At 39.8% G+C, this 26675-nt stretch overlaps 1 protein-coding gene across 5 annotated transcripts in view; it reads right to left on the bottom strand.

Moving 5' to 3' along the window:
* Window positions 1–26675, bottom strand: part of HECTD4 (HECT domain E3 ubiquitin protein ligase 4) — a 196340-nt gene that overhangs the window by 113766 nt on the left and 55899 nt on the right. For all 5 annotated transcript variants that reach the window (XM_059895298.1, XM_059895299.1, XM_059895301.1 and 2 more), the window contains exons 5-8: window positions 23968–24076; window positions 23151–23289; window positions 20099–20269; window positions 2417–2609 (exon numbers count right to left, since the gene is read on the bottom strand). In XM_059895298.1, coding sequence (XP_059751281.1) covers window positions 2417–2609; window positions 20099–20269; window positions 23151–23289; window positions 23968–24076 — 612 coding nt within the window. The remainder of the gene's footprint in view (window positions 1–2416; window positions 2610–20098; window positions 20270–23150; window positions 23290–23967; window positions 24077–26675) is intronic.

The following is a 26675-nucleotide window of genomic DNA, read 5'->3' as shown; positions in this document are numbered from 1 at the left end:
GGGGGGGTCATAAATGACCTTGAAAATCTGATAAAAATTATGATGATACATATGTTATTTAAAACTTTGGGAGAGCATGTTTATGAACCCCTGAAAGGCTTATCCCCGTTAAGAATTCCTGCTTTAAAAGTACAGAACAGTGTGTTTAGAAGGCTACCTTTTATTGAGAAAAGAAGGACAATAAAAATACATAAATTTGTCTTTCTAAATTAATTTAATTTCTCTTTGCATAAAAAAACTGCCAGGATAAACAAAAACTAATAAATAGAGCTACCTATAGGGGGTAGGGTGGAGCAAGTACTGAATATATAAGGATGCGAGAGTAAGATTTCTCTGCATACACCTTTTATATTGTTTTCACTTTCAAACTCTGTAAACATACTATCTATTTTCAAATATTAAAGTGCAAACACTAAATGCCAAATTCCAGAAAAAGCAACCTCTGTTGTGGAAGGTTTGCCTCTTATTTTCTTGGTCAAGAATGTATTTAGAAAAACTAAAAATAGGACTACCATATGACCTAGCAATCCCATTACTGGGCATATACCCTGAGAAAACCATAATTCAAAAAGAGACATGTGGGCTTCCCTGGTGGCGCAGTGGTTGAGAATCTGCCTGCCAATGCAGGGGACATCGGTTCAAGCCCTGGTCTGGGAAGATCCCACGTGCCGCGGAGCAACTGGGCCCGTGGGCCACAACTACTGAGCCTGCGCGTCTGGAGCGTGTGCTCCGCAACAAGAGAGGCCACGATAGTGAGAGGCCCGCGCACCGCGATGAAGAGTGGCCCCCACTTGCCGCAACCAGAGAAAGCCCTCGCACAGAAACAAAGACCCAACAGAGCCAAAAATAAATAAATAAATAAATAAAATTAAAAAAAAAAAAAAAAAAGAGACATGTACCACAATGTTCCTTGCAGCACTATTTACAATAGCCAGGACATGGAAGCAACCTAAGTGTCCAGCAACAGATGAATGGATAAAGAAGATGTGGCACATATATACAATGGAATATTACTCAGCCATAAAAAGAAATGAAATTGAGTTATTTGTAGTGAGGTGGATGGACCTAGAGTCTGTCATACAGAGTGAAGTAAGTCAGAAAGAGAAACACAAATACCGTATGCTAACACATATATATGGAGTCAAAAAAAAATGGTTCTAAAAAAAAAAAAAAAAGGTTCTGATGAACCTAGGGGCAGGACAGGAATAAAGACGCAGACATAGAGAATGGACTTGAGGACACGGGGGAGGGGGAAAGGGTAAGCTGGGACGAAGTGTGAGAGTGGCATTGACATATATACACTACCAAATGTAAAATAGATAGCTAGTGGGAAGCAGCTGCACAGCACAGGGAGATCAGTTCGGTGCTTTGTGACCTAGAGGGGTGGGATAGGGAGGGTGGGAGGGAGATGCAAGAGGGAGGGGATATGGGGATATATGTATACATATAGCTGATTCACTTTGTTATACAGCAGAAACTAACACTACATTGTAAAACAATTATATTCCAATAAAGATGTTAAAAAAAAAAGAATGTATTTAGTGAAGATGATGCTAAATGTGAGTTTTTACATTCATGAAGCAGATGCTAAACGTGAAAACAGTTTATACTAACAGTAATGATAAGGTATTTACAATTAAACACAGAGCTGCTTTGAATTATTACAGAGTCATGCTAATTCATATCCACAGCCAACAGTATGTATTAGCTTGGAATTTTAAAAAATGAAAAATGACTGGAAGGACATTAAAAACGGTGAACTATGTAAAGCAAAGTGCTTTGTATGGCACACTGTAAGTGCTCAATAACAAGTATTGCCTGAATTCCACAGGCAGCATGCACTAATCACAAGCTGAATGTATCAAGCCATGAAAAGGCATGGAGGAATCTTAAAAGCATATTACTAAGTGAAAGAAGCCAATATGAAAAGGCTACATTCTGTATAAATCCAATTACATGACATTCTGAAAAAGGCAAAACTATGAAGACAATAAAAAGATCAGTGGTGGCCAGGGCTTGGGGGGTGGGGAGGGATGAACAGGTAGAGCACAGAGGATTTTTAAGGCAATAAAAGCACTGTATATGATGCCATAATAATGCTCATATGTCATTATGCATTTGTCCAAACCCACAGAATGTACAAGACCAAGAGTGAACCCTAAGGTGAACTATGGACTCTGGGTGATTATGATGTGTCAGGGTGGGTTCATCAGCTGTAACAAATGGACCACTCTGGTGGGGATGTTGATAATAAGGGAGGCTGTGCATGCGTGGGGGCAGGAGGTAGACGAGAAATCTGTACCTCCCTTTAATTTTGCTACGAACCTAAAACTGTTCTAAAAAATAAGGTCTTAAAATATATATAGCTGAATGGAGCTGTACAAGGTAAACATATGAAAAACGACGGGCAGCCTACCTGCTTGGTCCTCTTTCAGGGTGTTGGAGATGGTGGAGCCGGTGAGGGCAGCCAGCGTTGCGGAAGGCGAGGCTCGGTAGCGTGAAAGTCTGCTCAGAAGCATCTCATTAATGCTTTTTGCAGACTCGCCCTCTTTTCTCATTAGGATTGTGCGTTCCTGAAGCGGGTTGGCTACAAATACACCATTTTCAACCTAATATTTAAAGAAAAAGAGGTCCTTAAATGATATCTGTTTCCATTCATTTAGCAAATTTCTACTTGAGAAGTGTATTATTGTCATCTGGTTACTCAAAAACATTTCCCAAAATTGTACCTGAGTAGGTGCTCTACAGAAACTGAGAACAAAAGGAAGCCTACAAGAAGTTTGAGAGCTTTCATTTTTCATAATAGCCCAGATTTTAAAAGTAATGAGCTAAGTTTAATAGGTTCTATGAAAGGCTGTTGATTAAAATTCCTTATATTGAATTCCACAGGCAGCTCTCACTAATTACAAACTTCTGACAGGTACAAGTAAGATGAGAGGAAAACAAATCAATCAGATCTTGATTTACCATTAAGTACAACCATGAGGATAATGTCTTCTTGAAATATAATTAGTGGCTAAAATCCAAACTCTGTATTAACAGCAGTCAACACTAACCCCAGCTGCTCGGGTATTGGCAAAGCAATTGTGGAGAAAGGCAGACTTTGTCTGCTAAAAATATATGCCAGTTTAAGCTGGATCCTTGCTGGTACTTGGCAGTTCTTCCTTCATCACTTGATTATTCCCCAGCAAAATCTCTGGAGTGGTGATTCCAAAATTCCTTCACCAAATTTTGAGCTTGGCTTTAAGCAGACCACCTGGCTTTCTTTATTGCTAAAAAGATCCAGACCACTTACTATAAGCTGCTCCCACTCATCTCTCTTCCCACTCAAGAATCTTTGTATCCAGCCTCATTTATTCCTTTCCTCTTAATCCAGAGGAAGAAGCACTTCACCTCATGTTATTTAAGGAAGAAGCACTCTGCCTCCTCTCTAACTGCTCCCTCAGTTATCTCCCATCTGCCCCTTCACGCTCAAGGTCTCCCTCTCTGATTTCCTGGTGTCAAATATTCACAGGCCTCCGAGATCTTAAACAAAACCTTGGTGGCCCATTGCAATACCATCCCAATTCTCCACTCCCACTCAGTGCCAAATGTCTCAAATATATCTCATGCAGCCTCTGTACCCACTGCCCCCTCCAGACCCAGACTCCTGGGTCTGGCTGCAGTCTCAGAAACAGATGCCACTAGCAAAGGTGGGCAGGACTAGAGATAAGAGAGAACAGGAGTATAAAGCGGCAAGGCTTCCAGAAGCAAATAAAAAAGCAAAAAAGAGTCCAAAGTGAAAGGGTGGTAACAGAGAAGAGGCAAGAGAAAGAGAGCAAATTGAGGAGCACAGCCAGGCAAGGTTCCCGGAGGGGCTGGACCTGGTGGGGGGAGGCTTTTACAAGACATTCACAAATGGTAAGGGAATGAGTTTCTTAGAGAGCTTGAAATGCTGTTTCTATTTCCTCCCCTCTGCTTTTTAACACTTTGCAGCTACTTAACTCAGCTCCCTCTAACAAGTGGACATTCTTGATGGGCCGAGAGTAACCTAAAACCAAAATCAACCTTTTTTTTGACTTCCGTGTAGGTTGTGCCACGGTTGCCAGAACTCTTAAGGTTGTCCTTCCTCAGTCTCGGTGGTAGAACACAATCCCAGTTTGTTTCTTTTTAACATGAACACTTACCTATGTGTAAGGGACTCTTCTAATGAGCAAAGCCAAGATAGTTCCTGCCCTCCTTGTTCTCCTCTTATTTGCTGGTTCCCATCTCCACTTACCTAAATGGGAGTTTGCTTAGAGTTAGACCCAGCCTCTGGTGTCTAAGACCTCTGCCTGGAACCCTCTGTCCCTAGATCCTTCTATGTGTGGCTGGTTCCTTCCCATCATTCGGGTCTCAGGTAAAATGTCACCGCCTCGAAGAGGCCTTCTATGATTACCAATCTAAAGAGGAATCTCCTCCACCCACCCACCCACCCACCCCCCACAAGCCAGAGCACAGCACCCAGTTTTATCTGCACAGCATTTACCATTCTCTGAAATTATCTTACTCATTAATTCATTTATTGTTTGACCTTCTACCTTCCCCACCCCAACTGAATATTGGCTCCCCAAGAGCCGGGACCCTGCCTGCCTTTTTCACCATAACATTTCTAGCACTCAGAGGCACGCAGTAAATACTTGAAGCTTTGCTGAGTAAACAAATCGGTGCCCTGGCCCAAATCGAATCCCACCTCTCCGAGGTGGCTCGCACGTTTCTATATACAGACCCAGCCTTGCTACTGAGATCTAGTGCCGCTTCTCCAACTGCCTCCCACTCCCCAGCATTTCGACTGGAGCAGCCTGCTGTCGCCTAAAATTTAACACGTCCACATCTTACCACGTCATTTTACCTCCCCCCCCCCAGCTAAATTACCCTTTACCAAGTATAGCTCTAGTTATGCTGCACAACTCTAAATATGACCCTTCAAAGGCATCCAGATAAAAATCAATCACTTGGCATTCAAAAGCATTACCCAGTCTAGCCCTATGAGAAAAACAACAGATAACTTAAGAAAAAAAATTATATCATTGTGTTCAAGTACTTTGAAAATACTGAAAAGAAAGCCTGATAAAGCGTCTGTGAGAAGCAAGGAGGACTGGGCTTTGGTGCCCAAGTGGTAAATCTGGGGACCTCTGTACTTAGCTGAGAAGCTCTTTGGGATGAAGAAGCTACTACTGATTTAGAAAGGAGGGGAAGAGCCTGGGAGGAGTAAGAAGCAGCACAGAGTTAGTAACGATGAGAAGCTTCCCTCTGGCTCCCTTCCTGGCCCAAGCCACCACCTCAAACCCAATGACCATCCAGCCTCTCAACTGGTCTCCCTGTTTCCACTTTGACCCCATATGCTTTACTCTCCACACACCAGCCAATGATTTATTTACAAATGTAAATAAAACCATCTCCTTCCCTGTCTGAAACCCTGCAGCAGCTTCCCAACACACTTATAATAAAATCCAACCTACTGGTAAGGTCCATGGGGTCCCAACATCCACTGACCTCCCCGGATGGCCTGCCTCTGCTCCCCCTTTCTCACCACACTTTCAGCCGCACTGCCTTCTGTCGCCCCTCCAAAATGTCTGTACGCTAGGCCTGTACTTGCTGATCCCTCTTCCTGGACTGGATTAGTTCTGGTTTGCCCGAGATTGTCCTGGTTTTAGCACTGAAAGTCCCATGTCCCAAGAAATCTCTCAGGCCCAGGCCAACGGGGATGGCTGGTTGCCCTCTCTGGCAGGATGGATGGCTGCTTCTCATCATTCTCGTCTCCGTTCAAATGTCCTTCCTCAGAATGGCCCTATCTGCCAGGCAAACTGGAGCGGCTCCCCACCTTCATGCCCCCTCACTCTCTATCGCATTATCCTGTTTTATTTTCTCCCCAGCATTTATCAGTTGCTGAAATTATTTTGTTCTTGTTGTTTCCTTTCTTACTCATTCCCCACACTCTAACGTAAGCACCTTGAAAACAAAGGCTTATTACCCTGCTACTCAGACAAGGCACTAGATTAACACAGGATGAATGAAGGGCATCTCAGTCAGCCAGATCATAATTTAAAGGAAATAATAAACCCATCAGGTGAAGGGGGAGAGGGACCTCGTGTGTCCGTTACTATACTGACTATGTTTAGGAAGAGACATAAACAAGACAAAAACAGCAGTTTATACAAAGCACATGGGGGCAGGAAGAACTCTCAGAGCAAAATAGAAGTGAAGATGTAAAACATGTGCCCTGAAAAGGTAAAAGAGAGTCATAGAAGATTCTCAAGCAGGGATGTGTCCAGTGTACAGGTAACCAAATCAGGCAGGAAGATTCCATGCCTCAGTTATTCTATAATCTTAAAGGCCAGAATTCTAAGTGCCTTAGAGCTTCAAAAGGCCTGTGACTGCAAGTGGTGGACTATCACATTGGTGGCCCTGGTGAATGATGTGTCCTAACATTCATGCCCTTCTTTAGTCCCCTCCTACATAGAGTCTGGGCTTGGCCATTAGAAAGCATGATGCAAGCAGAAGCTTGATAAGCACTTGTCATCTTGAAAAGCTCCCATCTGAAAGCCAGCCTCTGTGCTGTCAACAGGCTCAACCTAGATTACTGACATCAAGTGGAGAGAGACTCTGGAAGAAGCCAACTTGAATGTTATAGGCCCAGTCAAGCTCCAAGTTGAGTGAAGCTGTGGGTGTGACCTCAGCTTCACCATGTGGTGAAGAATCACCCAGCTGAGTCCCGTTAACCTTTAATTCACTGTTGCTTGAAGTCACTTAGTTTTGGGGGTGGTTTATTGAGCAGCAGCAGATACCCCAAGTCAGAGAAATTCTATGACCCAAATGTTAGAGGTTGTTTTATATTAATAATAGTTTCAGTATTAATTACAGCTTAAGACCATATTTCTATAGTTTACCTTATATAACAATTAGTTATCTAATTTCATTCTGAGTTAATAAGAAATCATTTTGAGAGACAAGTATAGTTTGTTGGATCCTACTCTGACCTATTCAGTTTAGGTAATCCTTCAATCCCTTAGTTCTCTCTCAATCCGAGCTAGTGTGTAGATCAAATTCAGCTGATTTTCATGAAAAATGACACAATGGAAGAACACTGGTGGTGTTCAAGCTTCCAAAAATATGTTTTTAATATTTTTTGTGATTATAAAATATATGGTCCCTTCTATAGCTGTTTAGTCTCTCTAAGAATCTTTAAATCTTGCTTTAGTCTATTCTTGACCCAAAAGCTACAATGAACTTTTAAAACCACATCCTGCTCAAAACTCTCCAAGAGCTTCCCATGTCACCTGCGATAAAATCCAAATACCTTGCAAGGCCCTGGTATTTGCAAGAAGTGGCCCTGGCTACCTCTCCAACTTCACCACTCATCACTCAACCCTCTCATCACTCCACTGGAGCAAGGTGCAGAAGAATGTGAATAACAAATCACCATTCATGTAAAAACAGAAAAACAAAAACATACGTGTATATTTGTTCCTATGTTCTCGCATTACCTCTGGAAGGATACAGAGGAAAATGTTAACATTACTTGCCTCTGGGGAGGGAAATTGGACTTGAGGCAGGGTAGGTGAGAGACTTTTGTACCATTTGAGTTTTGTAACTATATTATCTTTTTTTTTGTTTTTAAGCAGCATATTGGCTCACCACACAATTTCTTTAGTAAATTTTATTCCCAACAAATTCAACTTTTTTCGGTTTGTTTTTTTCTTGTTTTGTTTTTTGGGGTTTTTTTTTAACATCTTCATTCAAGTATAATTGCTTTACAATGGTGTGTTAGTTTCTGCTTTGTAACAAAGTGAATCAGTTATACATATACATATGTCCCCACATCTCTTCCCTCTTGCATCTCCCTCCCTCCCACCCTCCCTATCCCACCCCTCTAGGTGGTCACAAAGCACCGAGCTGATCTCCCTGTGCTATGCGGCTGCTTCGCACTAGCTATCTCTTTTACGTTTGGTAGCGTATATATGTCCATGCCACTCTCTCACTTTGTCCCAGCTTACCCTTCCCCCTCCCCGTATCCTCAAGTCCATTCTCTAGTAAGTCTGTGTCTTTATTCCTGTCTTGCCCCTAGGTTCTTCACGACCTTTTTTTTTTTTTTTTTAGATTCCATATATATGTTTTAGCATGCAGTATTTCTTTTTCTCTTTCTGACTTACCTCACTCTGTATGACAGACTCTAGGTCCATCCACCTCACTACAAATAACTCAATTTCGTTTCTTTTTATGGCTGAGTGATATTCCATTGTATATATGTGCCACATCTTCTTTATCCATTCATCTGTTGATGGACACTTAGGTTGCTTCCATGTCCTGGCTAGGTTGCTTACATGACTCTTTTTGAATTATGGTTTTCTCAGGGTATATGCCCAGTAGTGGGATTGCTGGGTCGTATGGTAGTTCTATTTTTAGTTTTTTAAGGAACCTCCATACTGTTCTCCATAGTGGCTGTATCAATTTACATTCCCACCAACAGTGCAAGAGGGTTCCCTTTTCTCCACACCCTCTCCAGCATTTATTGTTTGTAGATTTTTTGATGATGGCCATTCTGACCGGTGTCAGATGATATCTCATTGTAGTTTTGATTTGCATTTCTCTAATGATTAATGATGTTGAGCATTCTTTCATGTGTTTGTTGGCAATCTGTATATCTTCTTTGGAAAAATGTCTTATTTAGGTCTTCTGCCCATTTTTGGATTGGGTTGTTTGTTTTTCTGATATGGAGCTGCATGAGCTGCTTCTATGTTTTGGAGATTAATCCTTTGTCAGTTGCTTCACTTGCAAATATTTTCTCCCATTCTGAGGGTTGTCTTTTCGTCTTCTTTATGGTTTCCTTTGCTTTGCAAAAGCTTTTAAGTTTCATTAGGTCCCATTTGTTTATTTTTGTTTTTATTTCCCTTTCTCTAGGGGCTGGGTCAAAAAGGATCTTGCTGTGATTTATGTCATAGAGTGTTCGGCCTATGTTTTCCTCTAAGAGTTTTATAGTGTCTGGCCTTACATTTAGGTCTTTAATCCATTTTGAGTTTATTTTTGTATATGGTGTGTGGGAGTGTTCTAATTTCATTCTTTTACATGTAGCTGTCCAGTTTTCCCAGCACCACTTATTGAAGAGACTATCTTTTCTCCACTGTATATTCTTGCCTACTTTATCAAAGATAAGATGACCATAGGTGCTTGGGTTTATCTCTGGGCTTTCTATCCTGTTCCATCGATCTGTATTTCTGTTTTTGTGCCAGTACCATACTGTCTTGATTACTGTAGCTTTGTGGTGTAGTCTGAAGTCAGGGAGCCTGATTCCTCCAGCTCCGTTTTTCTTTCTCAAGATTGCTTTGGCTATTTGGGGTCTTTTGTGTTTCCATACAAATTGTGCAATTTTTTGTTCTAGTTCTGTGAAAAATGCCAGTGGTAGTTTGATAGGGATTGCATTGAATCTGTAGATTGCTTTGGGTAGTAGAGTCATTTTCACAATGTTGATTCTTCCAATCCAAGAACATGGTATATCTCCATCTATTTGTATCATCTTTAATTTCTTTCATCAGTGTCTTATAGTTTTCTGCATACAGGTCTTCTGTCTCCTTAGGTAGGCTTATTCCTAGATATTTTATTCTTTTTGTTGCAATGGTAAATGGGAGTGTTTTCTTAATTTCACTTTCAGATTTTTCATCATTAGTGTATAGGAATGCAAGAGATTTCTGTGCATTAATTTTGTATCCTGCTACTTTACCAAATTCATTGATTAGCTCTAGTAGTTTTCTGGTAGCATCTTTAGGATTCTCTATGTATAGTATCATGTCATCTGCAAACAGTGACAGCTTTACTTCTTCTTTTCCGATTTGGATTCCTTTTATTTCTTTTTCTTCTCTGATTGCTGTGGCTAAAACTTCCAAAACTATGTTGAATAATAGTGGTGAGAGTGGGCAACCTTGTCTTGTTCCTGATCTTAGTGGAAATGGTTTCAGTTTTTCACCATTGAGGATGATGTTGGCTGTGGGTTTGTCATGTATGGCCTTTATTATGTTGAGGAAAGTTCCCTCTGTGCCTACTTTCTGGCGGGCTTTTATCATAAATGAGTGTTGAATTTTGTCGAAAGCTTTCTCTGCATCTATTGAGATGATCATATGGTTTTTCTCCTTCAATTTGTTAATATGGTGTATCACATTGATTGATTTGCGTATACTGAAGAATCCTTGCATTCCTGGGATAAACCCCACTTGATCATGGTGTATGATCCTTTTAATGTGCTGTTGGATTCTGTCTGCTAGTATTTTGTTGAGGATTTTTGCATCTATGTTCATCAGTGATATTGGCCTGCAGTTTTCTTTCTTTGTGACATCTTTGTCTGGTTTTGGTATCAGGGTGATGGTAGCCTCGTAGAATGAGTTTGGGAGTGTTCTTCCCTCTGCTATATTTTGGAAGAGTTTGGAAGGATAGGTGTTAGCTGTTCTCTAAATGTTTGATAGAATTCGCCTGTGAAGCCATGTGGTCCTGGGCTTTTGTTTTTTGGAAGATTTTTCTTCTTTTTTTTTAAAGAAATTCACGTTCTTTTATTTATTTATTTATTTATTTATGACTGTGTTGAGTCTTCGTTTCTGTGCGAGGGCTTTCTCTAGTTGCGGCAAGTGAGGACCACTCTTCATCGCGGTGCGCGGGCCTCTCACCATCGCGGCCTCTCTTGTTGCGGGGCACAGGCTCCAGACGCGCAGGCTCAGTAGTTGTGGTTCACGGGCCCAGTTGCTCCGTGGCATGTGGGATCCTCCCAGACCAGGGCTCGAACCCGTGTCCCCTGCATTGGCAGGCAGATTCTCAACCACTGCGCCACCAGGGAAGCCCTTTTGGAAGATTTTTAATCACAGTTTCAATTTCAGTGCTTGTGATTGTTCTGTTCATGTTTTCTATTTCTTCCTGGTTCAGACTCGGAAGGTTGTGCATTTCTAAGAATTTGTCCATTTCTTCCAGGTTGTCCATTTTACTGGCATATAGTTGCTTGTAGTAATCTCTCATGATCCTTTGTATTTCTGCAGTGTCAGTTGTTACTTCTCCTTTTTCATTTCTAATTCTATTGATTTGAGTCTTCTCCCTTTTTTTAAAAAAAATTTATTTATTTATTTATTTTTATTTTTTTGGCTGTGTTGGGTCTTCGTTTCTGTGCAAGGGCTTTCTCTAGTTGCAGCAAGTGGGGGCCACTCTTCATCGCGGTGTGCGGGCCTCTCACTATCGTGGCCTCTCTTGTTGTGGAGCACAAGCTCCAGAAGTGCAGGCTCAGTAGTTGTGGCTCACGGGCCTAGTTGCTCCGCGGCATGTGGGATCTTCCCAGACCAGGGCTCGAACCCGTGTCCCCTGCATTAGTAGGCAGATTCTCAACCACTGTGCCACCAGGAAGGCCCTTCTCCCTTCTTTTCTTGATGAGTCTTGCTAATGCTTTATCAATTTTGTTTATCTTCTCAAAGAACCAGCTTTTAGTTTTATTGATCTTTGCTATCGTTTCCTTCATTTCTTTTTCATTTATTTCTGACTTGATCTTTATGATTTCTTTCCTTCTGCTAACTTTGGGGGTTTTTTGTTCTCTTTCTCTAATTGCTTTAGGTGTAAGGTTAGGTTGTTTATTTGAGATGTTTCTTGTTTCTTAAGGTAGGATTGTATTGCTATAAACTTCCCTGTTAGAACTGCTTTTGCTGCATCCCATAGGTTTTGGGTAGTCGTGTTTTCATTGTCATTTGTTTCTAGGTATTTTTAGACTTCCTCTTTGATTTCTTCAGTGATCTCTTGGTTATTAAGTAGTGTATTGTTTAGCACTATATTATCTTTTTAAAAGACAATATTTTTAAAACATTAAAACAACATAACAATCACTAAATTTGGAGAGAAACTTACCAATACTTCCAAGTATCTGGCTGAAATCATAATTCACAGCAAATCTAATTCTTTCCAATAATAATCATTAGCCACATTTATGTAGCAAATATTTATACTATTTAGAAACCAAAATTTTTTTAATGCCTTTATTTTATTTTATTAAATGTGTATTTTTTAACATCTGTATTGGAGTATAATTGCTTTACAATGGTGTGTTAGTTTGCGCTTTATAACAAAGTGAATTAGAAACCAAAATTTTTCATGAATCTGCAAAGTAAAGAAGTAGAGTCACAGATATAGAAAACAAACTTAAGGTTAGCAGGGGATAAGGGGAGGGAGGGATAAATTGGGAGATTGGGATTGACATATGCACACTACTATATATAAAATAGATAACTAATAAGAACCTGTTGTATAGCACAGGGAACTCTATTCAATACTCTGTAAAGGCCTATATGGGAAAAGAATCTAAAAAAAGAGTGGATACATGTATATATATAACTGAATCACTTTGCTGTATACCTGAAACTAACACAACATTGTAAATCAACTATACTCCAATAAAAATTAAAAAAAAAATTTGAGGGCATTATGCTAAGTGAAATAAGTCACACAGAGAAAGACAAATACTGTACGATCTCATTTATATGTGGAAGATAAAAAGTTGAGCTGGCTGAAACAGTAGTTTCAATGGTAGTTGCCAGGGTGGGGGGTGATGGGGAGATGTTGGTCAAAGGATATGAACTTTCAGTTGGAAGATAAATAAGTTCTGGGGATCTAATATACATACAGCATGGTGACTATAGTTAATAATACAGTATTGTACACTTGAAATCTGCCAAAAGAGTAGATGTTAAATGTTCTTAGCACAAGCACACACAAAAATATGGCAACTATGTGAGGTGATGGATTTGTTCACTAACTTGATTGTGGTAATCATTTCACAATATATACATGTGTCAAATCATCACACTGTAAATCTTAAAAATATACAGTTTTGTCAGTTATACCGCAATAAAGCTGGGGAAAAAATCTCAGGGCTAGAACCCTTGGAATCATCCAATCTGAAGCCCTCATTTTATAGATAATTTTGTGCAGGGGCGGGGGTGGTGTCTGGTTTGGCCTAGGCAGTTCACCAGAGAGCTATGGCTAAGCCCTGTAATTTGTGATTTCTGAAGCAGATTATTTTATTATCTATTCAATAATTTAAGGTTTAAAAAGCAAAGTTAAAAATACTTCCATGTCCCCACAATCTACTCCACTACCTCCCCGCTGATTTCTCTCCTTTTTTCATTGTAAACGTCTGGAGAGAATTATCTATTCTTCACCACCATCTTCTCCACCTCACTCCTCAGCCAGCTCCATCTGGCTTCCACCCCTTACCCTCCCCAACAGCTCTTGCTAAGGCTACCACCAATAGCCTCCATATTCTCCATTCAAAAGACCTCTTTCAGGCTCAATCTTGACTTCTGAACAGAATTCATTGCTGTTAACCAAGTCCTCCTTCTTATAAAAATTTATAAAACTTTATAAAAATTTAATTTTTTAAAAAGTCTTTATTGAATTTGTTACAATATTGCTTCTGTTTTATGTTTTGGTTTTTTGGTCACGAGGCATGTAGGATCTTAGCTCCCCGACCAGGGATCGAACCCTCACCCCCTGCATTGGAAGCCGAAGTCTTAACCACTGGACTGCCAGGGAAGTCCCCCAAATTTAATTTTTTATAGCCCATTTTTAAACTTTTAAAACACAAAGAAAGATGAACGGTGGAAAGCAATTCCTTCCCCACTACATTCCCTCCCCAGATGCAACCAATGTTGCCAGTTTCTTGTGATGCTTCCACTCATTCAACAAATATCTAGTAAGCACCTACTGTGTGCCAGGCACATTGTTCTAGGTGCTGGGGACACAGCAGTCAACAAAAGAGAACAAAATCCCTGCCCTAGAGCTGACATTCTAGGCAAGGGAGACAGTCAATAAATAAGCAAATAAATTGGTAGTAATAAGAGCCACAAAGAAAAAGCAAGGTAAAAGGGATAAGGAGGGACAGGATTATATCTTGTATAAAATAATTTATAAAGAATGGTCAGAAAGGTCTTTCTGATAAGGTGATATTTGAGCAGAGACCTAAAAAAAGTGAGAACAAGCCATCTGGTTATCTGCACGATGACAGCCCAGCACAAAGGCCCAGAGTGGGGGAGCACATTCAGTGTGTTTGTATGTCAGCAAGGAGGCCAGGTGTGGCTGGAGTGGGGTGAGAGGGGGCCCAAATCACACAATACCTTTACAGAGGTGAATGGGATTTGGGAGACACTCTGAAGGTAAAGCAGACAGCATATGATGACTGGACATGGAATTTGGGAAGGAAAGAAAGAGGAATAGAGAGGGACACCAAGGTCTTTGGCCAGCACTGAAAGGACACAGATGCCATGAATTGAAATGGGAAAGCCTGCAGGAGAAGCAGGTCTGGAGTAAAATCAGGAGTTTGGTAGAGGGCATGTTTAGCGTGAGGGAACTATCAGACTTCCAACCGGAAAAGTCTCATATTCTGTGCATATACAAACACCCACCCACATCAATACGCATCTAGAGCTTCAGGGACAGGTTTTGGCTGAGAAGCAAATTTGAGCATTATCTGTATAGAGATGTGTTTCAAGCTACAAGATAGGATGAGATCAACAAGGGAGTAAGAGCAGATAGAGTAGAGAGAAAGGGTCCTGGAAATAGGTCCTGGTGCCCGTGACTGTTGAGAGGTAGAGAAGACAGGCTGGGCAGGAACAACCAGTGACAGGAGAAGTCCTATGGGTGTCCCAAAGTCCAAGTGAAAACCGTTTCAAGAATGGCAGAGGGGGTGAAACCACGTTAAATACTGCTAAAAGGTCAAGTAAAAAGAAAACTGAGATGCCCTTGAATTGACTATTGTGGAAGTCCCTGATGAACTCGGGAAGAGCTGTTTCGGTGGTGTGATGAGGATACAAGAACCTGGAGCAGGTTCAAGAGAGAATGGGAGGAAAGAACACAGAACAGTAAAAATAAACTCTTTTAAGCATATTGCTGTAAATGGGAGCCAAAGATAGGGGAGTGGAGGCGGGTGTGGGTCAAGGGAGTTGGTTTTGATTTTTCAAGGCTGGATATTCTCTCATGTATTTGTATGCTGTGGGGAGTGATCCACTGAGAGAGGAAAGCTGTTATCATAGGAGAAGGACAATTCCAGAGAGTATCCGCGCCTCCCCACCAGCCACAACTTTTATCACACAGCAGGTAGTGATTACACACAGTGCTCTGAACCTAGCTTTTTGTACTAAACAATATAACTTGGAAATTAATCTACTTCAATCGATGCAGATCTGCCCCATGCTTTTTAATGGCTACACAGCGTTCCCTTCTGTGAAAGTACCATAGGCAGAAAGCCAGATAGATATCTATCTATGTTTACCTTCCCAAGTCAGCATTTTATTTTATTTTATTTTATTTTTTATTTTTTTTTTTTTTTTAAATTTAATCCTCCCTATAAACCTGTGAGGCAGGTTCCACTGATTGCCCCCCCCCTTTTTTTTTTTTTTAATTTTATTTATTTATTTATTTATTTATTTATTTTTGGCTGTGTTGGGTCTTCGTTTCTGCGCGAGGGCTCTCTCCAGCTGCGGCAAGTGGGGGCCACTCCTCATCGCAGTGCGCGGGCCTCTCACCGTCGCGGCCTCTCTTGTTGTGGAGCACAGGCTCCAGACGCGCAGGCTCAGCAATTGTGGCTCACGGGCCCAGCCGCTCCGCGGCACGTGGGATCTTCCCAGACCAGGGCTCGAACCCGTATCCCCCGCATTGGCAGGCAGACTCTCAACCACTGCGCCACCAGGGAAGCCCTATTTTATTTTTTAAATATTTTTTTTGATGTGGACCATTTTTTTAAAGTCTTTATGGAATTTGTTACAACATTACTTCTGTTTTATGTTTTTGGTTTTGTGGCCGCAAGGCATGTGGGATATTAGCTCCCTGACCAGGGACTAAACCCGCACCCCCTGCGCTGAAAGGCTAAGTCTTAACCACTGGACCACCAAGTCCCTGAAGTCAGCGTTTTAGAAGCTGCTAAACTAGTGGCCAGTGATGTTTAAGAATTTTTTATCTTACGATGAAAAATTTCAAAAATGCAAAAATAGTGAATAGTATAGTGAACCTCCATATATCCATCATCCAGATTCAACTATTAACCAGACAAGGCCAAATCTGTTTAACCCACCCATCTCTTTTTGCTCAAGCATTTTAAAGCATATCCCAGACTTGGGACTGACATATACACACTACTATATATAAAATAGATAACTAATAAGGACCTACTGTATAGCACAGGGAACTCTACTCAATACTCTGTAATGGCCTATATGGGAAAAGAATCTAAATAAGAGTGGATATATGTATATGTATAACTGATTCACTTTGCTGTACACCTGAAACTAACACAACACTGTAAATCAACTATACTCCAGTAAAAATTTTTAAAAATAAAGCATGTCCTAGATATCATCTAATTCCACTTCTGAATACTTCACTACACATCTCTAAAAATATGGACATTTTCTTATATAATCACAATGCCATTATCACACTTTCAAAAGAAGAATAAACCCCTTGGTTTCCTCTAATACTCATTTTATATTCAAATTCCAAATTGTCACCAAATTTTTTTTTCTACAATTGGTTTGATTGATTCAGACTCCAAAAGTGACTCAAAGGTTGTTCTTTTAATCTAGAGCAGGCTCCTTCCTCCCCAACTTTTTATTCCATGCCACTGGCAGAGGCTTTTAGTTGTTCTATTTCCTCCAGGTCAGGGATGGGCTTTTGATTGTATAACTATATGTCTAAAAATATCTTTATGTTGTCTTTACAACTGATTGATACTTTGGTTGACTACTGACTTCTGGGTTAGAAATTGATTTCCCTCAGAATTTTGAAAGTACTGCCCCATTTTCACATCCAGTAATGCTACTGAACAGCCTGGTGCTCTTCTTATTCTTCATTATTTGTACATGATTTTATTTTATTTCTAGAAGCTTTAGAATCCTCTTTGTTCCTGATAATCTGAAATTTCAAGATGATGTGCCACAGTATGCACATTTTTCACTCACTGTGCCGGATACCTTTTAATCTGGACACCAGTGCCCTTCAATCTGCCATTTTTCTTCTATTATTTCTTTGATCATATCTTCCTCTTTATTTTCTGTTCTCTTTTTGGAACTCCTGTTACCAAGACTTTAGATGGATTACTCCTTTATCTTTTATCATCTCATATTTACTGTTCTTTATTTGTCCTACTTTCTAGGAGATTTCTTATCTTTAATCCTTTTATTAATTTTCAAACTTTGACAATCACAGTTTTAAATTCCCAGGAGCTCTTTCTCATTCTGATACTTCTTTTTTCATGACATCCTGTTCTACTTTATGAATACAATACCTTCTCATATCTCACAGAGTAGTAAGTGCTTATGAAGTTTTATTTTACTCTATTAGCTGTTTTTCTGATTTCTTTTTCTTATTTTTTGTTTCCAAACTGGAGACTTCCCTTATTTGTCTAGAGAGTCTCAATGATCTGCTTTAAATTTTTTTAAAGAACTTTTTATTCGGGCAATTTTTAAATGTACACAGAAGAAGAAAGAATAGTATAATGAGCTCCCCCATGTACCCATCACCTGGCTTCAATAATTATCACTATTTTGCCAACCTTTTTTAATCTATTCCTCTCCCCTCCACACTCATACCTCTTCAAAGTTTTGGGTTTTGTTTGTTTGGGGGGTTTTTGTGTCTGTTTTTAACAGTTCAGCACTAGTCAGGAATACTATGCACATGGTTGAGGCTTGCTTACTGGAAGGCATCACTTGTGGGTGATTCACTGGGGCAGCAAGTCTTTTCTTTAGATGAACCACAATGTCAGCATATTGGGATCTTTTTTTCCAGGTTTGGTTTGGTTTCTTCAGACAATAAACATCTAGACTTTTGCCGGGGCAGCTGGCATCTGAGCAAAAATGTTGTGCGCACCAGGAAGGGTGATGACAGTTCCTTTTGCAAACTTCAGTTTATACCCCTGTCTCACGATGGCTCTGTATCACACCTTATGCTACCAATTCTTAAGACTCTCTAAGTCTTAAGAATCACCTCTTTCTCTTGGGATTCCCCTGAACATATACTTTTAGTTTTGGCTTTGCCCACACTGAAGGACAGGAAGGGACACTACTATCTCCATCTTCTAAAGTTGGGGGACAAGAGATACTACCTAGAGCTGAGGAACAAGTAATAAAGGTTTAACTATAAGTTACAAAGATACTCTCCTCCAAAGAGGAATTAAAATGAATGAAATAAATACATTAGGAAGAAGGAGGAAAGAAAGGGGATGAACTGAGCCAAATGCTCATCTATCACAGCAAAAAACAAAAAAACCAAAACACACACACACACAAACACACACACACACACACACACACACACAATATATGGGGTTAATAAACCAAGAAACAGCAATATAAGCCTTTTACTTAGAGATATGAAAGTAGCCAGAAGAAGGAAAAGCTGACACCATTAAAGTAACTGTCTATAAGGAACATGCTAGGGATGGGGCAAGAGACTTTCACTTTTCATTATGAGCCTAGATGTGCTACCTCAAGTTGTAATCAATCCATGTACATGTTTTTCTTTGATATAGATATTTTTTAATTTAACAAAAGCATATAAGGGAAAGGGGAATTCTTTGATGTTTTCCCATTATTCTTAGGACAAAGACCTAAATCTTTTAACTAGCTCGTTAGGTCTGTTTAAAAACAACTTTTTAAAAAAAAGGCATTTCTAACAATTTAATTATGAACACATCTTCTAGTAGTACAATCTCTAGCAGATCAATTCAAAGACTCACTCTGGCTAAGACATTTTATAAGAAAAGATAATGATTTGAGAATACTGAGAAACTAGATAGAAAAAAAAAAAAAGAATGTACAGTTAAAAGTTACTAGACTGATATTTAACTGGCAGGATGGATGACTTCTTTCCCAGAACAAGTTTTAACCCCATTAAAGTTTATCAGAAATTGCTTCAGTGTTTTTTTTTTTTCCTTCAGGAATGCTAATTTCTTCCCAGAAGGAGGCTGTAAATTACATTATGTAAAAAGGTTTTGTCACATACCTGGCTTGGGGCAATTTTTTCCTTACAAGTCTCTACAAATATGATCTAGACCAGTGCTGTCCAATAGAACTTTCTTCAATGACGGAAATGTTCTCTATCTTTGATGTTCAACATGGTAGCCACTAGCCAGCCACACGTGGCTACTGAGGACTTGAAACGTGGCTAATGCAACTGAGCAACTAAAGTTTTAGTTGTATTTAATTCTGATTAATTTAAATAGCCACATGTGGCTACTGGCTATTATATTAGACAGTGCAGATCTGGACCACCATGGTTTCCAGTCTCTCCTTGCCCCAAGCTCTTCTCTCTGCACTCAACCACTCTGGCCCACTGTCATTTCCAATAAAACACATGCTCGCTTCCTCCACAGAGCTTTTCCATTTGTGGTCTCCCTTTCCTACCATGTTCTTCCCTCCATATTCCCCAACTTCTTCATCTGGTTAGCTACTACTTTTCCTTCACTACCTCAAATTATGTTGTCCACATATCTGTTCAACTGTTTATGGTTAATGTTTTGTCTCTCCACCACCACCACCACCACAACTCAACCCACCCACCAGCCAGAATACAAGCTCCATTTGAGCAAGGGTCCTGTCCCCCTTGCCCATCACTGTATTCCCACCACCTAGATACCACCATGCCTGGCTCTCAGTAGATACTTAGCCAATATCTAACGAATGAATGAATGACTGCCTTCTCACAATATCAACTGTCATCTCTCTTGGGGACTCCCAATATCCATCTGTAGATCCAATCTTGCTAGTGCAATTTAGTTCCAAATTTCCAACAAGCTTATGAGCATTTCTACTTAAAAGCCCCACTGTCTACACATTAACTATCCTTATCTCCACTCTGTTGCTAGATTAATCTTCAAAAACCTTGGCTTTATTTGTGTCATACAACTCCAAACAAAGAAATCTTCAAAGACATCCAAGAGAAAAGTCAACTGAGGCAAGAGTGAATACACTGTACAAGTACTCCAAGTTTCTTAGGTCCTTTGTAAACCAATTATAAAAAGAAACCAAGTAAAAAATGTCTCTGCAAAGACATAAAATGAGAAAGTAAAACTTACCACAAGTTCAAAAATGTCCATGAAGACAGAATGTCCCTTAGGTGTTTTCTCATTCAGACTGGCAGGAGACCAGATCCAATAGAAGTAAGTACCATCTGAAGAAAGGTGCACGGTGCTCATAGTGCTGCCCACAGGGAGGTGATTGGCTGGCATTGGCACCATCTGGCACACCTGGACATGAAAGGGAGGAAAACTTCATTAGTGTGACATGTAAATTCTGATTCTATCAGTTCATCATTAATGCCATTAAGTCCAAGAAGAGAATTCAATAGGCCTCCTGGTCAAAATAAAACTGATTATTTATCTCTAAGAATAATATATGAAAATTACATGACAGAAATATAAGAGTTCATACAATGTGCCATGCAATAGATTAAAAGATTCCTGAGATTAATTCAAATTACATTTTAATAGGAAAAAGTTTTACTAAACACTTTGAATCTGCTATGCATGCATGTTTTATCAAACATGTATTAAAAACAAAGCTTTTTAGGGGATATGGGGATATATGTATACATATAGCTGATTCACTTTGTTATACAGCAGAAACTAACACAACATTGTAAAGCAATTATACTCCAATAAAGATGTTAAAAAAAAAGAAAAAAACAAAGTTTTAGAGAAACAGTACTTTCTGAAATTCCCTTAGTATATAAATTTAAGGCTTAAGTATATCTAAAGGACAGGAACTATATTTTATTCATCTTTATATTCCCAGCACCTAATTCAGAGTCTAACTCAGAAATTAATCATCATGGAAGGAAGGAAAAAAGCAAAGGTGAGAGGAAAACAAAAGGGAAAGCAGAGAAGAGGGAGAAGGAGTAAAAATATGAAGGTAGACACAGATCCTAACTTAGCACATGAGGGCTTACTGAAATTCACCACGTCCAGCAGGAGGGAAAAGATGAACACCCATTCTTTGTATTAGACATGAAGCATGTGTTTCTAATGCTAACCATCTTTCAGTTTCAGTGTAATGAATAAGTTCTGCATCATTTCACATTAAATGTGCAGTTACATACTAATTTTTACTGCCAGAGAAAAGCACTTAAAATAAGAGAAAATGAGAATCAAGAGAACTGCTGACTAGGTTTTGTTTTTTTTTTAAAAAATCCAAGAATAGGAACAGAACTGAAAATCCCCAAATAAAAATAATTAGAGAAGGTCAGGTGCCTTCAGGAGACAGTAAGAATGACCTTCAGTTACTCCATCTCTTTGGGTGAGTCACTAGTTTTCCTAAGGTTATTACTTTTGACCCCTGAACTCATTTCATATGAACTTTTTCCCAGACTTGTTTTGGCTACCTCAAAAGTTAAAAAAGTCATTTAGCTGCTATAACCACACTTTAAAATTTGTAATGCCAAGAAATCTAGAAAGTTGACAGCTACTGAATGGCTTAAGCTACCCACAAATTGTTCCAATGCACCTATCTAGTTAGTGAGAACACTGCTTTCTTGGGCAACAAAGTTTTTGCAAAAACACAGAGGATACTGACATTACTTCAAATGTAAACCACGTTCCAAGATTTAACATCTGTTTAAGTCCCCAGGCTATTTCAAATAAATACAGGCAATGTTCTCATCTATCTGCATTACTGATAAGAAATGAAGTTAATTTGGCATCTATTTGTTCATTTTATTCATCTAACAATTTTTGAGGGCTTCGATTGTGGTGCAGTGGTTAAGAATCCGCCTGCCAGTGCAGGGGACACGGGTTTGAGCCCTGGTCCGGGAAGATCCCACATGCCATGGAGCAACTAAGCCCGTGCGCCACGACTACTGAGCCTGTGCTCTAGAGCCCGTGAGCCACAACTACCAAGCCCACGTGCTGCAACTACTGAAGCCCGCGCACCTAGAGCCCGTGCTCCACAACAAGAGAAGCCACTGCAATGAGAAGCCTGTGCACCGCAACGAAGAGTAGCGCCCCTTCGCTGCAGCTAGAGAAAGCCCGCGCGCAGCAACAAAAACCCAAGCAGCCAAAAATAAAATAAATAAAATTTAAAAAAAAAACAATTTTTGAGCACCTCCTATGTGCTCTGCAGATGCAAAGGTGAGCAAGACTCAGTTCCTGTTCTCCAGGAAAGGCACAGTTGAGTGACAGACAAGAAAAGATGTAACATCCCACTTAAATCCTGGATGTGACTACTCTCAGGGCACTCCCTCCACAGATGGTAACTCTAACCGTTCAGTTTGACTTTGGTTGAAAGGCAGAAAGTTGTAGCATAAAGAGCTCAAACTCTAGAGAGGATGGGTTCAAGTTCTCATGCTGCCATTATCGTGTGGCAAGATACTTGACCTCTCTAAGCTCACTCCTTCATTGAAGGACAAACACTTACTGAGTGCTTACAACATGCGTAGCCTCAGGTGCCTTAACTGTAAGATGAAACTGCCATAGTCACACCTCACAGATAAGGAGAGGAAGTATATGTAAATTGCCAAACCCAAACTTTGCCTGGCAAAGAGAGACACTGTTATTATCAATTATCAATCAAATGTTGTGCTACATTCTAAGGACACAAAGATGAGTAAGACAGGGTCCAGACCTAAAGGTGTGTGCGGTCTTGGGGAGGAGTTAGACACAACAGCAGGCGATTTCAGTATAATATAGCAAGTGCCATAACAGAGCGCTTTAAGAGCACCAAGGATGAGCTCAATCCCAAGCGCACAATGATTTTATCTAAACTCATTTCAAAGCTCCAATTCCCACAGAAAGGCTGTTTAGAACAAATTGAATAGGGAAATAATGCCTTCCCAAAATAGATCTAGTTAAAAAAAAAAAAGCTGGGATTTATACCATCTTTGACTCTCTAAAATTTTTTTAATCCTAAAAAAGTCTGTCGGCCTTAGTAACTCTTAGAGAGCACATTCACTCAGATCATGTGGGAAAACTTAAGACATTAGAGAAAAAACAGAATGCCCAAACGATAACAGTTAAAAGGATGCCACTCCGGCAGGAAACTATATCAACTGTGTTATTATTCCTTCTGATGATGTCACAAACTTCCCTTACTGTCTCCAAAATATAAAATACAAAGCCTTGGTGTTCTGTTTACCTGAAGGGTATTCTGGTCAATGACCTGGAAAAGAGAGTGAGGTTTATTGTCAAAAGATACAGGCCGGTGGAGAAGACTGCCACTGCCAAAAGCAATCCATCCTGGTTCCAGCTCCTCATTCCGGCAGTACACAAAACCTCTGTGGGGAAAAACAGTATACAGGCTAAGTCACCAGGTCATGTCTGAAACCTTGCAATGAGCTACAACAGACAAAACAACATTTCCCTCCTAATTTGTTTTCAATGACTAAGTATGCAAAACATCTGAAGGAGAATAAACATATTATATTAACTTTGAGACTGACAAACTATGGCAAATATTAATTTCCCACAACAAAGTGGAGAGGAGAAAAAGTTGGGGAAACGGTCTAATTAAATACACATAAGGATCTCAAACTGTGGTTTCTTTTGGCAGCAATTCATAGATCTTATATCCCAACTGAAAAAAAAAAAAAAAAATCACCGCTGAGCCAATGTCAAATCCAAGAACAAAAAGACTTAACTCGAAAAATATCCATTTATCAACATGGAGAAGTCACTAATATAAAAATTCTGATCACAGAGGAATTTCTGGCTAGAAGCTAGAAACAATGATTTTAGGGCTACCAAACTCTTTTATAGAGTCAAAACAAAGCTGAAATGCATGAACAGAACCAGAGAGAGAAAGTGACAGTGAGAGAAAACCAGCCATTCAGACTTGTTTAGTCACTCGTCAGTCTATGGGGAGTTAGCACGCACTCCCAGGTGACTTCATCACAGATTCAGGTAACGAGGAAAACGTTCCAGCCAAATCATTCAGCAAGTTCCATGCAACTGACCTGAGAGTACCATGTAATCCAGACCCCAATTTGCTTACTCCTCTTCCAACTGAGTTAGTAGTATACAGGTAAAGACCATCTGCCGTGACACAGCGTCCCAAGTCAGCATCTGAAATCGTTTTTTCACAAGTAAATTATATACATGCTTTTTCTAATGAAATTATTAACGTGCTTTTTCGAATGAAAAAGCCATTAGGAGGCTGAATGAAAGATAATCTCCCATTTCTTAAATAAGTGCTTCTTGGGAATTCCCTGGCATTCCAGTGGGTTAGGACTCGGTGCTCTCACTGCCGGGCCCCAGGTTCGATCCCTGGTCCGGGAACTAAGATCCCTGCAAGATGCACTGTACTGCCAGAAATAAAAATAATAAAATAAGTGCTTCAATGTGACTTCCAGGGAAGATGGCTTGAACACCTAAAACAAAACTCCAAAATGCATGTAGGATTAGAGACCAAGATCAGGGAAAGAGGTCAGATAGTTATTAGCAGGAGAACCTGGTTCAGTCTGCCAAAGATTATTTTTCTTTTTTTTTTTTTGAATAGCAAAAATACATTCCTAACTCTAATCTGAAATGACTAAGCATACAATACTTTCCCTAAGGACTGTGTAATAAAAAAGGTGTGAGATTTAAGAGTTTGGGGCACTTATTAGTTGACATTGGGCCTCTTTGAACTTCAGTTTCTTCACCTGTAAGATGAAGATAATATGTACCTCAAGAGTTACTGTGATGGTTAAATGAGACAACATAGGTAAACACCCACACTGCTCTCTGGTACAAAGCCAGTGCCCCATAAATGGCAAATGATTTTATGTTGATAGACTGATGATATACATTGAACTAAAATCTGCTCTTTGTGGATTTTCCATCTAGAGATCCTAATTTTAAATTTCTGGAGTGACACAGCACAAAAGTACAATATCACTTCTATTTTAAAAGAGCAATTATGTTTCCCCTTAGGTATATCTTCCCCAAGCTTAAAACAAATAGTATCTCTCTGAATGATAGTAAGTGGTTTACTATCATATTCTAGAGAATTTACCTTAAGAGAGCTTACAAATAAAACTTTTTTTTTTCAAAATTAATCCACTTACTATGTTTAAGTGGAGTTTCTCTACTATTTGTCATATTACAAGAAATCCAGTGTAATAGCACTCAAATTAGTACTAAGTATGTGGTTATCTTAAAAATTCAGTCTACTAATCCAAGACAACCGAGACTTGTTCCTATTAGTTCTTCAAAAAACAGTTAAAAGTAGGTAATCATTTTCAAAATATTAATTTCATTCCTTAAACATTTTATTTTAACTTAAAACTTATAAAAATACATTTATTCATCACTCTTTAGATTAAGGCCAAGGCCTTTTGAGTATGGATCTGACAAGGAGTGAGAGTGAAGGTGACAGAGTAAAACAAGATTGGCCAGAGTTGACACTTGTTGAAGCTGAGTGATGGGTATACAGGGTTTACTGTAGTATGCTTTCAACATCTGGGTATGTTGAACGTTTCCACATATTAAAAATTAAGTAAGACTACTTTTTAAATTTTTATAAGAAAAACATCCTTTAGCCAGGAGCAAAACCAAAGGTACAAGAGAGTGAAAAGCATACAGATCAGCTTAATACCATTCATCCTCAGTAAGAAATTACTCCAAAGGAGATACTAAAAGGAGTAAAAGGAGAGAGTAAAGAAAGGGGTTTTGGTTTTGTATGAATTTATAAATTTCCACCTATAATGTTTAAGAACTTCTTGGGCATTGCAGGCTTTTTGCTTCTCCTATTGACTCCAGTTGAGTCAGTGAAGATAGTAACTCATATCCGGAAGTCTTGCCTCTGTTCCTCTCATCACTTTCACATGACTGTCTGGAAGAAACAGTGGACCGTGAAAAGGCACAGGCACTGGATGAGAGGTGTGCGGATGGCCCACTGCTTAGACTGAACCCCATTCCCTTATAGTTACCTAGGAAAGCTGCCCCCATCAAAAGTGTGAGAAGAAGGGGTGGGCAGAATAGACTCTGAATCCCACTCTAATTTCTTAGAGAATACCAATTTCTTAGAGATTGGCTTTGTTGAATCATTCTAAAGCATTCCATTTTTTAAAAAAATAAATTTATTTATTTAATTTTTTTTTGGCTGCATTGGGTCTTCATTGCTGCATGCGGGCTTTCTCTAGTTGCGGTGAGCGGGGGCTACTCTTCATTGCGGTGCGCGGGCTTCTCATTGCGGTGGCTTCTCTTGTTGCGGAGCACGGGCTCTAGGCGCACGGGCTTCAGTAGTTGGTGGCACGCAGGCTTAGTTGCTCCGCGGCATGTGGGATCTTCCCGGACCAGGGCTCGAACCCATGTCCCCTGCATTGGCAGGCGGATTCTTAACCACTGCACCATCAGGGAAGCCCTAAAAGCATTCCATTTCTAAATGTAAATAATTTCCTAGGGTTTTTTAAATTCCTACTTTATCACTTATGTAATATTTAATGATATAATCACAAGTACCAATTACAATAACAAACAGGTTTGGAAGCAAGGCAGACTCTTGGCAAGCCTGCAGCTCCATAGGTGGGAGCAGCAGTGCACAGACTCTAAGAAGAGCCTACTGGCCTCATGGGTTTTGTGTGCCACGGCACCGGTCAGTACATCTACCAAGCAAATAAAGAGGCCTAATTCATCTGGTAAGTCAGTTAACTGCAGGTCATTTCAGAGACCTTCTGCCATT

Source organism: Balaenoptera ricei, chromosome 14, assembly GCF_028023285.1.
Source record: "Balaenoptera ricei isolate mBalRic1 chromosome 14, mBalRic1.hap2, whole genome shotgun sequence".
NCBI lineage: Eukaryota > Metazoa > Chordata > Mammalia > Artiodactyla > Balaenopteridae > Balaenoptera > Balaenoptera ricei.
The sequence above is the reverse complement of the archived record's forward strand: the minus strand, read 5'-3'. Positions and strand labels throughout refer to the sequence as shown.